General features: G+C 46.5%; 1 protein-coding gene across 1 annotated transcript in view; it reads left to right on the forward strand.

Annotated features, from left to right (window-relative positions):
* Positions 1 to 15,974, forward strand: part of DNAH10 (dynein axonemal heavy chain 10) — a 176,708-nt gene that overhangs the window by 109,608 nt on the left and 51,126 nt on the right. Inside the window, exons 44-51 of the mRNA XM_045366751.3 lie at positions 1,815 to 1,934; positions 2,870 to 3,015; positions 5,292 to 5,444; positions 7,015 to 7,275; positions 9,537 to 9,709; positions 10,969 to 11,062; positions 11,355 to 11,522; positions 13,341 to 13,529. Coding sequence (XP_045222686.2) covers positions 1,815 to 1,934; positions 2,870 to 3,015; positions 5,292 to 5,444; positions 7,015 to 7,275; positions 9,537 to 9,709; positions 10,969 to 11,062; positions 11,355 to 11,522; positions 13,341 to 13,529 — 1,304 coding nt within the window. The remainder of the gene's footprint in view (positions 1 to 1,814; positions 1,935 to 2,869; positions 3,016 to 5,291; positions 5,445 to 7,014; positions 7,276 to 9,536; positions 9,710 to 10,968; positions 11,063 to 11,354; positions 11,523 to 13,340; positions 13,530 to 15,974) is intronic.

A 15,974-nucleotide genomic window follows, 5' to 3' on the forward strand; every position in this document is an offset into this window, starting at 1 on the left:
GAGTGGATTTGTAAATCGTTCATAGGAAATCATAAAATTAACATTTTATGTTTTTGCACAAAAATGTGCATCTTCAGTGAATCATCCATGATGAAAAAGATGCATTCTCCAAGGTCTACATGCAGTGCTAGGACTCTTCTTTGTCCATCTCTTATTGCTATTTGAGCATGGCTTGAAATATAGATGGCTTTTGAAGTTGTATTTTATACTCCTTACCTGGTGGTCTTTTTAAAGCTTAAAATGAAATGACCTCTGGTCTTTCTAATGGAGAGTCATGGAGCAAATCAAAGATGTTTTACAAGTCCCTGCTTTATTCGGCGGGAGTCTGAGTGCACTCTTCCAGAGCTGAAGTCTCCTTTGAGGGAGTGCTTTTCTGCTCCGCCGGCCACGCTGGCTGTGCACTGCTGCCGCCTACAATTCCCTTACTCGGAGACGATGTTGGCCTGCTTCCCTGGCTTGCCTCCCTCATTTGCCCTCATCTTGGGGGCCTGAATGGCCCGGTGGGCATCCCATTTCCTGACACCTGCTCACAACTCCAGCCCTCCAGGCCCTCGAGCACACCCTTGACGGTGACCTCTGGCACTGTCATGTCTGTGTCATGAATCCTGCTCTCCGCCTACTCTGCCTCTGTGACTCGGGCCACTGTGCTCCTGTTTGGCCTCATGGGGATGGCCACTCTGTTGCCCCAGTGTCTGCTGTCGCCTCAAGCGCCCATACTTGCCCCTTCCCTGCATCCTCACTTCCTTGGCTGGTGGCCTTCACTTCAGTCACTCTTGCCTGAGACCCCCAAATGCCTTGCCTAATTGTCCTGTTGAATCCCTCTGAGAAAACCCCACGTCTGTCTTCTCGGCCTCTCTAGGGGCTGACAGGGAGAAGACCATGCAGCCACAAAGACAGATGTCTCCATACATCCCAGTCCCCAGCTGGCACCCTCACTCCTGGCTCCAAAGGAGCGTTGGGCCTTTTCCCCACATCTCCACCCTGCCCCTCGCCTCTCTCTGCAGCTGATCTTTCTTCCTGCTTCCACAGGAACAGCAGCAGCTGTCTGATAGGAATCTCTTCTTCCAGCGGAAAAGCCCACAGCTCCCGTCTTCAGCTTTCTCCTTTTACAGTGGAAGAGGACACCCCCACTCCACCTCAGCCAAGGCCAACCCAGCCCCTTCCTCCTTCTCAGGCTCCTCGTTCCATCTGAGTCTCTCTCTCTCATCTTCAGTCTCCCCCTCTCTACCATCCCGTCAGCTCTTAGACACGCTCAAGTAAAGCCTCGCATGGCCTGGATGGAGGCAATGGTGATTACCTGGGCACCCGCAGCTTCCATCTCTCCCCTGCCCTGCCTGGGTTGCTGCCTTCCCGTGTTGTCTGCTGTTTCTGCACGTCTCCCGCTGCAGCACTTACGGCTCCATACTGAAATGGCCACTTCTTGCCTGTATCTGTCCCCCACCTGGCCCTCCAACAACTGCAAGGGTAGGGACCAGGGCTCTCTGCTTCGCTATTGTATTCGCAGGGAAGTGTATGTCCAGTGAATGGGAAGCATTAGTTGAAAATACTCAGAAAGTGCCTGACCAGTGCACAAGTCACATTAGTGACTGTCCCGTGAACAAGAAACATAAGCTCCAAATACTTGGTATGTGTCCAGTGATGAGTAGCGTTAGTTCAAGGTACTCGATATCTGTCCAGTAAAGGAGCAGCATTGAAGTACTCACTATGGCCTCCTTGCGGTACACGCAACATTAGTTCATTTCAAGCATGTGCCAGAACCGGTTTTACATTTCCATGTTTATGATTGAAGTGAAATCAACCATTATTTCCTGCAGGTCAACTTCCAACCTTGTATGACTTTCATTTTGATGACAAACGGAATCAGTGGGTCCCATGGAGTAAATTAGTTCCAGAGTATATTCATTCCCCCGAGAGGAAATTTATCGACATCCTGGGTAAGTCATAGTCAAATCCTTATTCCTGGGTTTAGGAGTGTGTGATCCTCACTCTAGGAGAAGGCAGAGAAGATCTCATGGCTTCTCTGGTACTCGAAGTCCCACGCAGAGAGCTGGTAGAGAAGAATTGAAGAGGGTGAGCCGTGGGCCCTCCTGGGCACAGAGGGTGGCCCCTTTGGTATTTTTGTCAGCTGCTGGCTCTGAGTATCTTCCGTGGCTCTTTCCCCAGCAGGCCGATCCCCACAGGTGGATGAGATGCTGTTTCGCCTCCCCTTGCCTTTCCCTAGGCTCATCTTCAGTCCACAGAGCTGTCTGGGTGGGGACCAAACGGCAAGGAATGAGGCAGTGTTTTATAAAGGGCGCTCACTTGAAAAGCTGTGTGCCATGGGCGTTTATATACTGAGCCACATTTAGAATGCACCCCTCTGGCTATTTAGATAAAATATGGGCTGAATAATTTCACAAAGTATGTGTCTGACTTTGGTCCATTGAACTTGTAGAGTGGGACGTCCCTGTTTTCTCAGGAGTCCATCAGGATGAAAATATGCCAGTGCAGGAGGGAGCCGCACGTGATGCTGTGGTTTCACTGTCTCTTCAGAGGAAGGTGTTGGTCAGGAAGTTAAATCCCGCAGGGGTCTGACTGATGTCAGCAACAGAGAAGCTGAGTTTTTAATATCCTGAGTATAAGTCAGAATTGCATCTTAAAAACAGCTTGGGTGTTCTAAACCTGGACTGTGGTGAGGATCGCACGGCTGTAGAACTGTGCCAAAGTCAATAAATTATACACTTAAATGGGTGACTGTTTCTGAGGTCATGTCTTGGCCTTTGCTGCTGTTTTTTATGGGATCTGTGGGGTTCTAGGACAATTCCACGTTGCCCCCAGTGCTCACCCTACAGGAGCTACTGAGATGCCCCTGTTTTAATATCTATTTTAGTTCACACAGTGGATACCACTCGGTCTACCTGGATATTGGAACAAATGGTTAAAATTAAGCAACCTGTTATTTTTGTTGGTGAATCTGGCACTTCTAAGACAGCCACTACCCAGAATTTCCTCAAAAATCTGAGTGAAGAAACTAACGTAAGTCATTATTCATATGAGTTATCTATTGCTGTGTAACAAATTACTCCAGCGCATAGCAGCTTCATACAACAAACACTATGATCTCACAGTTTCCGTGGGTCAAGTATGTGGGAGTGGCTTACCTGAGGGTTTCTAGCTCAGGCTCTCATGGGATTGCAGTCAAGCTGTTGGCCAGGGCTGTAGACATCTGGAGGCCTGGCTAGAGCTGGAGGATCCTCATCTGAGATCCTCATCTGAGATGGCTGAAGGCTGGAGGCCTCCATTCCTCACCCTGGGGCCCTCTCCACGGATGGCTTGGGTGTGCTCAACATGGTAGCTGGCTTCCTCCAGAGTGAGTGCTTAAGATAGGTGGCAAAGCAGATGCTATGATGTCTTTTATGACCTGGCCTTGGAAGTCACATACCTTCCCTTCTGCCCTAATCTATGGGGGAGACAGAATCCACCCTGTACACCCTGATACAGTGTGGGAGGGGCCTGCACCAGGGCGTGGACACCTGGAGGCGAGGAGAATCTGGGGCCCTCTTAGAGGCTGGCTGTCACATTATTCACCATCATTTTTGGGTTTCTAAAACTTTTCTAGTGTTTCCTTTCCTTCCTCCAGTCAGTTACATGTCCAATTTGTAGGAGGTCGGATATGTACCCAGCATGGAGTTTGCGGGGTGCACAGGACAAGTGAAGTGAACAAGCTGTGAAGATCTGTTCTGTAGGGATTCGCAGGCAGTGGTAGGATAAACATGGAGATGTGCACAGGGAGCATGGCGGGGTTTACAGCCAGGGGGACCTACGGGTTTGTGGAGTCAGGCACTAGGATGACGCATTTGGGAGCCTCCGTCACAACACCCCTCCCCTAGGACTCTGCAACTGGTGCTCATCAGCCCGGCCAGGTGCACCTGAACGCAGTCGCTTTAGCAGGACACACATTCAGCTTCAACACGTTCAGCTCGTGTGCACCTGCACTTTGGGTGCCCTACATGGAGAGGGTTATGGAAGGCAGAGGTTCGTTCTCAAAGTATGGTCCCCAGACTGGCTGCCTCAGCATCACTGGAAACTTGTTTAAAAGATCCCAGAGGCCGGGCGTGGTGGCTCACGCCTGTAATCCCAGCACTTTGGGAGGCTGAGGCAGGTGGATCCCGAGGGCAGGAGATCGAGACCATCCTGGGTAACACAGTGGAAACCCTGTCTCTACTAAAAATGCAAAAAAATTAGCCAGGCATGGTGGCGGGCGCCTGTAGTCCCAGCTACTCGGGAGGCTGAGGCAGGAGAATGGCCTCATTCTCCTGGGAGGCGGAGCTTGCAGTGAGCCAAGATCTCGCCACTGGACTCCAGCCTGGGTGACAGAGCGAGATTCTGTCTCAAAAAAAAAAAAAAAAAAAAAAGATCCCAGACCGCCAGGCATGGTGATTTGTGCCTGGTAGTCCCAGCTACTCAAGAGGCTGATGAAGGATCACTGAGGCTGTGAATTCACAGCTGCAGTGAGCTATGATCGCACATCACTGCACTCCAGCCTGGGCAACAGAGCAAGACCCTATCTCCTAAAAATAAAAAAAAAACAAAACGCACCCTGATCTACCAAATTGGAAACTCTGGGAAATGGAGCCCAGCAAGGTGTGTGGCACATGCCCTGCAGGTGGAGCTGATGCATAATTAGTTAAGTGTGAGAACCACTACTCGAGGGGCTCTCGCCAGCCTAAGCATGGCAGGAGGGCTGAGGACACATGCATGAGCATCCAGGGGGCTTCCCTCACCCTTCCCACCAGCAGTTAGTCCCAAAGCCTGAACCACTTGTTCGTGCTCTCTTTGACCTGTTTCGATACAGCCAGCATGATAGTGATTTATGTTTGAATATTGTCATATTGAAAATACTGTTGGATATTGCATCTCATACGATGCAATTACTCTATGAAGTAGTCCAAAAAGATGTCATTACAATCGTCTTACAAGTGAGAAGAACAAGGCTCTGAAAGGTTGAATGACTTTTTGGAAGTCACCTTGCTAGAACTGTGCAGAAACAAGACCCTCAGTCTACTTTCTTCTATGTCACATTGTCCCCAAGGCTCACATGTGACAATTCGCTATTGACTCATACAATCTGCTGAAAGGAAAGAGGAACTCTTGCTTTAGCACTTAGAAAATAATGAAGCACAGACTCACACTGGGTTATTAAAAAGTTAGTTCAGAGGGATTTGCAAAATAGTTGCTAGCTTGTGTGCAAATGTTGACTGCTGTACCCTGAAGAAAAGGCTGGCTTTTCACATCATCTCTTTCTGCTTCAGATTGTGTTAATGGTCAACTTCTCCTCCCGCACCACGTCCATGGATATCCAAAGAAATTTAGAAGCAAATGTGGAAAAGCGAACCAAAGATACTTACGGCCCGCCCATGGGAAAACGCCTGCTGGTGTTCATGGATGACATGAATATGCCAAGGGTAGTTAGACGCTCAAGCAGGTGGAGGGATGGGTCAAGACAGTGCTTGTGTTTGCATGGGTGTGTGTGTGTTAGAAGTGAGTATGAGAACGTTGATATTTACCTCTGTGCAATGTCTGCAGGGCGCAGGCTGCAGGGAGCCAGCCTAGGGCAGAATGTGCCTGGGATGCTGTTCTTACACAGAGGGACCTTGCCCTGACTGATCACGTTCCCTAGTTTCTTAGAGGAGGGAAGCAGGTAGCTGGCAGCCTTTGAACTAAATTCAGTATGTATTTGAGGAAGTAGTTTCTAAAGGAGCTCTTCTTTAAATTAATAATACTGATGTTGGCTCCGTGTACATGGGAGGCATCAGGGCAGATACTTCCCAAGAATTCCGCTGGACTTTTTGAGGAAGAGAAACTTTGGCTGCCTTATGAGTATGTTTCTGGGGTCACAGCCTGAGAAGTACAAAGTTTTCTTAGCATATTAGAATTAAAATTTACATTATTTCATAGAACCATTTTTTTTTCTGAAAGTCTATTTCCAGAAGGACAGTATGCAAAGCCAGAATCCATCCATCCATCCATCCATCCATCCATCCATCCATCCATCCATCCATCCATCCATATGTTCATTCATCTATCAGTCTATTCTTCCCTTCATCCATCCATGTGTCTGTTTTTTCATCCACCTATCTGTTATTTACCTACCTATCTGTTCATCCATCCAACCATCCATCTGTCCATTCACTCATATATTTATTAATCTATCCATCTATTCTTCTCTTTGCTTGTCTGTCTGTTTTTCCTCTAGCTGTCCATTTATCCATCTACCCGTCTGTTCATTCACCTGTCCATCCATCCATCCATCCATCCATCCATCCATCCATCCATCCATCTCCATCCATCCATCCATCCATCCATCCATCCATCCATCCATCCCCATCCATCCATCCATCCATCCATCTGTCCATCTGTCCATCCATCCGTCCATTCAATGGATGGGCCCATCTGTCTGTCATTATCAGTGTATGAATTAATTACCCAATGTCTTTGCTTATGTTAAATGAAGAAAGGGACAAATGCTTGGCTTAAGGCTTGATGCTTTGTAAGCCCCTGAGTTGAAACAGGTGAAACCAAGAGAAGCAGAAGTGTCGATGTGTGGACAGGCATATCACACCCCCGGGTGGAACTGCACTGTTGACTTCTTGTCTGTCCATCTGTCCATCCATCCATTTGTCCATTTGTCTGTCTGTCCATCCATCCACCCATCCATCCATCTATCCATCTGTTCATTAATTGAATTAATATATATTCATTCAGCCCTTCCTATGAGACTGGTGCTATGTAGTCAACACCTATGCAGTTCCTGCCCTCATGAAGCTGTAGTATCGTAAGGGAGACAAACTTCAAAAAACACAATCACAAATGGATATATACAGTTGCAACCTTTGAGAAGCCCTGTGAAACTGAAACCAAGGTGCCCTGGAGAGTGACGGGAGAAATGAGCTTGAGTTAGGATGGTCAGCCAAGGCCTCTCTGACTCCCGCTTTGCGATACTACTATTCTCTTTTCTTTTTTATAAAAATCAAGGTGGATGAATACGGCACGCAGCAGCCAATTGCCTTGCTGAAGCTGCTGTTGGAAAAAGGCTACTTATATGACCGTGGGAAGGAGCTGAACTGTAAAAGCATTCGAGACCTTGGCTTTATCGCTGCAATGGGGAAAGCCGGAGGAGGCCGCAATGAAGTTGACCCGAGATTTATTTCACTATTCAGTGTCTTCAACGTGCCGTTTCCTTCAGAGGAGTCTCTGCATTTAATTTATTCCTCCATCCTGAAAGGCCATACCTCGGTAACTTGATTTTAATTAGAAGTCTAAACCGGAAGACCTTGTGTTGGGAGGAAGCATACGCAGGGCTGACTTACCCATTAGGCACAGCGGGGTCAAAGCCTAGGGCCCTCAATACTTTCAAGGGCCTATGAAAATGTTTTAATTTCTTTCAAAATCAGAAGAAAAAAAATCCTCTTTATACAATGTCATTATAAAATGTAGTTGTAATGTGTTTTTATGGAGGAAGGGGTCCATGGAGGCAAAAGTGCCTTGGGCTCGTGGGAGTCCTGATGTGGCCCTGAGGTGCTCATGCCACAGTGAGTGACAGCGAAGAATCAACTAGCAGGCTGAGGCCCTGGAGTCAGTCCCCTTCTGCTCCAGGATCAGGTCCCTTGAACTCTCCTAACCTTGTTCTCATTTGGAGTGGGGAGATCATGACGGTCCCTACCTCACTGGGTTTTGGAAGGATGAAAGGAGAGAAAATGTGTGTAAAGGGTGTCTAGTGCACACTGCCTAGTGCATAGCAGCTACTCATTAGTTGCTAGTTACTGCTGTTATTATTATGGTTTAGTTGGCTCCTCCAAATGGAACCCATTCATTTAAACAACCATCTTCTGATCTGGCGTTTCCCTGCTAAAGCGGGGTCTGCACACTTGGAGGCTCCAGGGGCCAGGTGGGTAAGATAAAGGTGTGGAGTGGTCAGGCATGACCAGTAGGAACTGTGAGCACCTGGCCCATTCATGCCCTACCTGAAGGCATTTGCTTTCAAAACTGTGAGGTCTGTGCTAGTCAAAACTCTCACTGAGGGCTGGTTGGGGACTTTGGTTTCACATCATGTTGACTTGTTAGTGTGAAAATCTAGAGCAATACAAACAAATCAGGCCAGGTGCAGTGGCTCAGGCCTGTAATCCCAGCACTCTGGGAGGTTGAGGCAGGTGGATCATTTGAGGTCAGGAGTTCAAGACCAGCCTGGTCAACATGGCAGAACCCCATCTTTATTAAAAATACAAAAATTAGCTGGGTATGGTGGTGGGCACCTGTTGTCCCAGCTACTTGGGAGGATGAGGCAGGAGAATTGTTTGAACCTGGGAGGTGAAGGCTTCAGTGAGCCAAGATTGTGCCATTGCACTCCAGCATGGGCAACAGAGTCTCAATCTAAAATAAATAAAATAATTTAAAAAAGTAAAAATAAAAAATAAGTAGTAAAATTCACATAATGGCTGGGCATGGTGGCTCACACCTGTATCCCAGCACTTTGGGAGGCTGAGGAGAGTGGATCACTTGATCCCAGCAGTTTGAGACTAGCCTGGGCAATGTGGTGAAACCCTGTCTCTACAAAAAATACTAAACAATTAGCCAAGTATGGTGGTGTCCTGTAGTCCCAGCTACAAGGGAGGCTGAGATGGGAGGATCACTTGAGCCCAAGAAGTGGAGGCTGCAATAAGCTGTGATCATGCCACTGCACTCCAGCCTGGGAAACAGAGCAAGACCCTATCTCAAAAAATAATAATAATCACATAACACAAAATTAGTTATTATAGTCATTTTAAAGTATACAATTCAGTGGCATTTAGTCCATTCACAGTGTCGTGCAACTGTCAGTACCGTCTAACTCCAGAACATTTTCATCACCCCGGAAGGAAACCCATACACATTAGCACTTACTCCCATCCCACCTCTCATTCCCAGGAACCATGAATCTACCTTTTGTCTCCATGGAGTTTTCCATGTTGGGTATTTCATATAAATAGAGTCATAAAGCACGTGACTTTCTGTGCCTGGCTTGCTTCACTCCACATCATGTTCTCAAGGGTCATTCGTGCTGGAGTGTGTGTCTGTCAGTGCTTCATTCCTGGTTTGTTTTGTTTTGTTTTTTTGAGATGGAGTCTCCCTCTGTCACCCAGGCTGGAGTGCAATGGCATGATCTCAGCTCACTGCAACCTCTGCCTCCTGGGTTCAAGAGATTCTCCTGCCTCAGCCTCCCAAGTAGCTGGATTACAGGTGCACACCACCATGCCCAGCTAATGTTTGTATTTTATTTTAGTAGAGACAGGGTTTCTACCATGTTGGTCAGGCTGGCCTTGAACTCCTGACTTCAGGTGATCTGCCCACCTTGGCCTCCCAAAGTGCTGGGATTACAGGCGTAAGCCACTGTGCCTGGTCAACTTCATTCCTTTCTATAGCTCAGTAATATTCCATTGTACGGCTCTGCCACATTTTGTTTATTCATCCATCTACTGAGGGACATTTGTCTGTTGGGGGGGTGTCTTTGCATTTTTCAGACGTTTCATGAAAGCATTGTGGCTGTGAGTGGCAAGCTGACATTCTGCACGCTAGCACTTTACAAAATTATTGTGCAAGACCTACCTCCCACTCCGTCGAAGTTCCATTACATCTTCAACCTTCGAGATCTCTCACGGGTTTTTAATGGTCTTGTCCTCACTAACCCGGAGCGGTGAGTTTGGTTTATCTTACTAAAATATGCCCCACAGGTATGATGGTTTTCTTATTCTTTTAAGACAGAGGACTTATCGATGGATTTGATGAATCATTGTATGAATTAATTACCCAATGTCTTTGCTTATGTTGAAGAAGAGAGACCAGTGCTTGGCTTAAGGCTTGATGCTTTGTAAGCCTTTGAATTGAAACAGGTAGAACCAAGAGAAGCAGAAGTGTGGACAGGCCTATCATACCCCTTGGGCAGGACTGTGTTGCTGACTTCTCGTTTTCACTTCTGAAGTTGGAATTTGCCTGCCTGGAGCCTTTTGCTCACATAACTCAGTCGTTGCTGGTTGGTTATAGGATGTGTGTCTTTGTGAGAAGTAAACAGAGGACAGAAAGGATTTAAGTCATGGTATAAGGAAATTCCCCATTAAAAAAACTAGGCTTGGCCGGGCACGGTGGCTCAAGCCTGTAATCCCAGCACTTTGGGAGGCCGAGACGGGCGGATCACGAGGTCAGGAGATCGAGACCATCCTGGCTAACACAGTGAAACCCCGTCTCTACTAAAAAATATTTAAAAAAAAACAAACCAGCTGGGCATGGTGGCGGGCGCCTATAGTCCCAGCTACTCGGGAGGCTGAGGCAGGAGAATGGCGTGAACCCGGGAGGCGGAGCTTGCAGTGAGCCGAGATCCGGCCACTGCACTCCAGTCTGGGCGACAGCGAGACTCCGTCTCAAAAAAAAAAAAAAACAAAACTAGGCTTATACCTTCACGTGAATGTCTACTTTAGTCTGTGTGGATTTGCAAGCATAGTCCAGTTATGTGGATTCATATTATGAATCCAGAAGATACTGAAGAATGAGTTGAGAATTTTGCATGTATCCTGCTCTTTGGTGCCTTGAAACATGTAGAATGTCAGGGGCGGTCAGGAGAGGGCAGCTCCAGGTGTTTCAGGTGGAGTGACAGTTCTTTGCTAGAATGCAGGGAAAGTTCTAGAACTGAGGCCAGATGGAGTTGGCTCTTAGAAAAAGGAGGTGTCGGCCACTACTACTGTTCTTTCCTACAGTAAGATAAGCTACGGATGATGACTTGACTTTATTAGCTTCTGTTGGATTCTCTGGTTAGATTTCATTAACATAAGACTAGGGGGCAGGACTGGAGAAATGTTGGGCTTTTGTTGCACCCTGTGTGTCTGTCTGAATGTCACAGCTGTCAGCCCTGGGATCCTGCAGGTGACTTCCTGGCTGACTTTTGTCCCTTCCATTCTGCAGATTCCAGACGGTGGCCCAGATGGTGAGAGTCTGGAGGAATGAATGTCTGAGAGTCTTCCACGACCGGCTGATCAGTGAAACAGACAAGCAGCTGGTCAGTACCTCCAGTGCACCAGCAAGTGCAAAGCTCAGCCAGAAAATTCTTCTCAGGAAAATAAACAAGCGCCAAATGTGTTTTTTATATAGGACACAAATTGCAGAAAAATAGGCACGAGAGGTCAATGGGGCAAAGGAGGGTGGGTTGGTTATTAAGCACCTTGCAGCAACTGAAAAAAAAATAGAATGCAAATGATTTTAGATAATAATAGTGTATCCTCTGTTCCTAACAAGTTTTAGCCCATGTACTGTTGTTGAGTTTGGGTCCTTAAGTGGGCGTCTGTTTCAAGGTACAACAGCACTTAGGTGATTTGGTTACGGAACATTTTAACGATGACGTGGAGGTGGTGATGAGGGATCCCATATTGTTTGGAGACTTCCGGATGGCTCTGCACGAGGGAGAACCACGCATTTATGAAGACATCCAGGACTACGAGGCGGCCAAGGCTCTGTTCCAGGTGGGGATGAGCCCCACCCTGTCCATGGGCTCGCTTTCTCCTGAGCATGGGCCAAGCAGGAGCTGAACATGGCGTGGGTGCCCAGGAGCCTAACGCCTGTGGCTCTGTCTGAGGGCTTGAAATACGGACTTGTGTCTGGTCCAGTGGTTCCCACATCCAGCATGCTTGGGAGTGACGTTAAGAAATTGTTAAACAGACTCCTGGGCTACCCCGTGAGATTTGCTGCACTGGGTCCATGGAGGGTCCCCAATTCTGGTGCACAGCCAGGTTTGGGAACCACTTGTTTGACTCCCTGATATTCATTTCATTTAATTCATGAGATGAGCCTTGTTACCTGCTTTGGGTCGCTGCTGGCCAGTCAAAGCCCATCAGATGAAAATCTTGATTGTGAAAGCTAGATTAATCTCGGAGACCCAAACAGTTTAATTATTTTAACTACTGTAGATGTTCAGAAAAATCTCTCTTCCGTTCTTAATCTCCTCTGGACAAAAGGAGGGAGTCTGTCTCTTAAAATCCAGTGATCCTTTAAAACATTATTTATTTATTTATTTACTTAGAGACAGGGTCTCTCTCTGTCACCCAGGCCACAGTGCAGTGGTATGATCACGGCTCTCTGCAGCCTCAACCTCCTGGGCTCAAGTGATCTTCCTGCCTCAGCCTCCCAAGTAGCCGGGACTATGGGCACATATCACCATGCCCAGCTAATGGTTTTGTTTCTATTTTTGTAGAGACAGAGTCTTGCTCCATGGCCCAGGTTGGTCTCAAACTCCTGTGCTCAAGTTATCCTCCCTCCTCAGCCTCCCAAAGTGCTAGTATTACAGGCATGAGCCACTGTGCTGGGTTTTAAATTCTATTTTTTAAAAATTATTATACTTTAAGTTCTAGGGTACATGTACACAACGTGCAGGTTTGTTACATATGTATACGTGTGCCATATTGGTGTGCTGCACCCATTAACTCGTCATTTACATTAGGTATATCTCCTAATGCTATACCTCCCCCCTACCCCCACCCCACAACAGGCCTCTGTGTGTGATGTTCCCCTTCCTGTGTCTCATTGTTCATTTCCCACCTATGAGTGAGAACATGTGGTATTTGGTTTTCTGTTCTTGCGATAGTTTGCTGAGAATGATGGTTTCCAGCTTCATCCATGTCCCTATAAAGGACATGAACTCATCCTTTTTTATGGCTGCATAGTATTCAATGGTGTATATGTGCCACATTTTCTTAATCCAGTCTATCATTGATGGACATTTGGGTTGGTTCCAAGTCTTCGCTATTGTGAATAATGCCGCAATAAACATACGTGTGCATGTGTCTTTATAGCAGCATGATTTATAATCCTTTGGGTATATGCCCAGTAATGGGATTGCTGGGTCAAATGGTATTAATAGTTCTAGATCCATGAGGAATTGCCACACTGTCTTCCACAATGGCTGAACTAGTTTACAGTCCCACCAACAGTGTAAAAGTGTTCCTATTTCTCCACATCCTCTCCAGCACCTGTTGTTTCCTGACTTTTTAATGATGGCCATTCTAACTGGTGTGAGATGGTATCTCATTGTGGTTTTGATTGGCATTTCTCTGATGGTGAGTGATGATGGGCATTTTTTCGTGTGTCTGTTGGCTGCATAAATGTCCTCTTTTGAGAAGTGTCTGTTCATATCCTTTGCCCACTTTGTGATGGGGTTGTTCGTTTTATTCTTGTAAATTTGTTTGAGTTCTTTGTGGGTTCTGGATATTAGCCCTTTATCAGATGGATAGATTGTAAAATCTACCATGCTGGGTTTTAACTTCTTTTTTTTGTTTTTAATGCAGGAAATTCTTGAAGAGTATAATGAAAGCAACACCAAAATGAACTTGGTTCTCTTCGACGACGCTCTGGAGCATTTAACCCGGGTGCACCGTATCATCCGCATGGACCGCGGCCACGCCCTGCTGGTCGGGGTCGGGGGCTCAGGAAAGCAGTCTCTTTCGAGGCTGGCTGCTTTCACAGCCGGCTGTGAGGTCAGTCCACGCACCCTCCCAGAAACAGGTTTATGATGCCCGTTTCTGCGTTTGGTAGTTCATGTACATATTGGAACAATCCACAGCAGATCATAACATGATGTTTTCATAGAGTGTAGAGATGGGTGTTTTGGTTTGTTTTATTGTTTCTTGTTTTTGGCGTGATATTACTATGTTTTAACTGAATAGCCAAAGCATCTAAGTACAGATGTTCTTTGGCTTAGGATGGAGTTACATCCTGATAAACTATTCATAAGTCAAAAATATTGTGAGTTGAAAATGCATTTAATATCCCAATAAACCCATCGTAAAGTTGAAAAATCCTAAGTGGAACCATCGAAGCCGGGGACCATCTGTATTGTCTTGTTTTTAGGATGGAGAATGTCAGATCAAGTTAGAAAGTCAGATACAAGCAAATCCTGTGAACGGTGATGTGTGTTCATATGGGGAGGGCTTGGCCCAAACCTCAGTGGACCCATCATATGGGGCTGGCAATTTGCTGGCTGCCATATCTGCACAGCCTGCACACACAGATCTGGGTTAATCTTAGAATCTTGTATTTTTAAACAGCTTTACTGAGATCGAATTCAAGACCATACAATCCACACATTCAAAGCATACAAGCCAGTGCTTGTTGGCACATTCACAGATCTGTGCAACCAGCACCACTGTCTACTTTAGAACATTTCTGTGGTGTCGGCCAGGCGCGGTGGCTCACACCTGTAATCCCAGCACTTTGGGAGGCCGAGGCAGGTGGGTCACTTGAGGTCAAGAGTTCGTGACCCTTGCCAACATGGTGAAATCCCATCTCTACTAAAATAAAAAATTATCCAGGCATGGTAGCACGCATCTGTAATCCCAATTACTCAGAGGCTGAGGCAGGAGAATCACTTGAACCTGGGAGGCAGAGGTTGCAGTAAGCTGAGATTGTGCCATAGCACTCCAGCCTGGGAGACAGAGTGAGACTCTGTCAAAAAAAAAAAAAAAAAAAAAGAACGTTTTGTGGTTTCAAAAAAAAGAAATCCCATGCCCTTTAGTGATCACTGCCCTAATCTCTGCACCCTCCCCTCATCGAGCCCTGAGCAACTAATGACTAATCTACTTTCTGTCTCTATAGGCTTCCTATTCTAGACTTTCATGTGAAAAGTGTGTGTGTGTATTTTGTGTCTGGCGTCTTTCTTTTAGCACAATGCTTTCAAAGTTCACGTTGTAGCATGCATCGGTATTTCATATTTTTTTGCCAATAGGAGTCGCTCATGTGGCTATGCCACGTTTCCTTTATCCACTGCTGGGCCTGTTTGTTGTTTCCACTTGTTGGCTTTTGTGGACAGTGCTGCTGTGAACTTCCATGCACAAGTTTCTGTGTGGATGTGAGTTTGCATTGCTCTTGGGTACGCTCCTACGAGTGGAATTGCGGGGTCCTATGATAACTCTATGTTTAATCATTTAAGGAACCTCCAGGGTGTGGCTGCACCATTTTCCATTCCTATCAGCAGCATCTGAAGGTTCCCATTTGTCCACACCGTTCTTAGAATCGTACAGGTACCTCCTTGCAGGTTGCACATGTAACTCATCTGCAAGGGGCCTCTCGAAGTGGAGCAGACACTGTGCATTGAGATGTAATTTGAAGAGAGTCATCTTCCTGATTCACCCTTTTCTCCCTGACCCTTGATTAGTTCTCTGATATCTGACTTCTTCCACTATTAGGGTCTTCCTTTATCCAAAATGCCTGTTTTTGCCTCTGGTTGCATGATACACATGCATGCTTATAATATTTTCAACTTACAATGGATTTATCAAGACGTAACCCCATCTTAAGCTGAAAAGTGTACACTAAAATGCAACTAGTACCTAACAGCGGCTGTCTTTAGGTGATGAAATTACAGACGATCTTTATTTTCTTTAGACATTTCTGCATTGCTTGAATTGTTGCAATGAGGATTATTCCATTTAGAGAGAGAGAAATGAATCCATAACAATACTGATTCTTACTGTGTGCAATGGACTGAAGTTTTGTCTGTGCCTGTTCTGGGTGTGTGGTACAGGACAGGATCTGTATTCAGCCTCAGTTCTTCTCAGACACTTGGCCACCCCTCACGTCTACCTCAGACCCCTTTGATAAGTCCACCTTTAGAGAAGATACTTCTTGCGAAAGGGTCATTTTCATGACCCTTCTCCTAGCAAGCAATAGGTTTTTCCCCCCCCAAGATGGAGTTTCGCTCCATTGCCCAGGCTGGAATGCAATGATGCGATCTCGGCTCACTGCAATCTCTGCCTCCCCGGCCTCAAGCGATTCTCCAGCCTCAGCCTTCCGAGTTGCTGGAATTACAGGCACACGCCACCACGCCCGTCTAACTTTTGTATTTTTAGTAGAGACGGGGTTTCACCATGTTGGCCAGGCTGGTCTCTAACTCGTGACCTAAGAGGTATTCTTTTGCACAGACT

The sequence above is a fragment of the Macaca fascicularis genome, chromosome 11 (genome assembly GCF_037993035.2).
Source record: "Macaca fascicularis isolate 582-1 chromosome 11, T2T-MFA8v1.1".
In the NCBI taxonomy this organism is placed as follows: domain Eukaryota; kingdom Metazoa; phylum Chordata; class Mammalia; order Primates; family Cercopithecidae; genus Macaca; species Macaca fascicularis.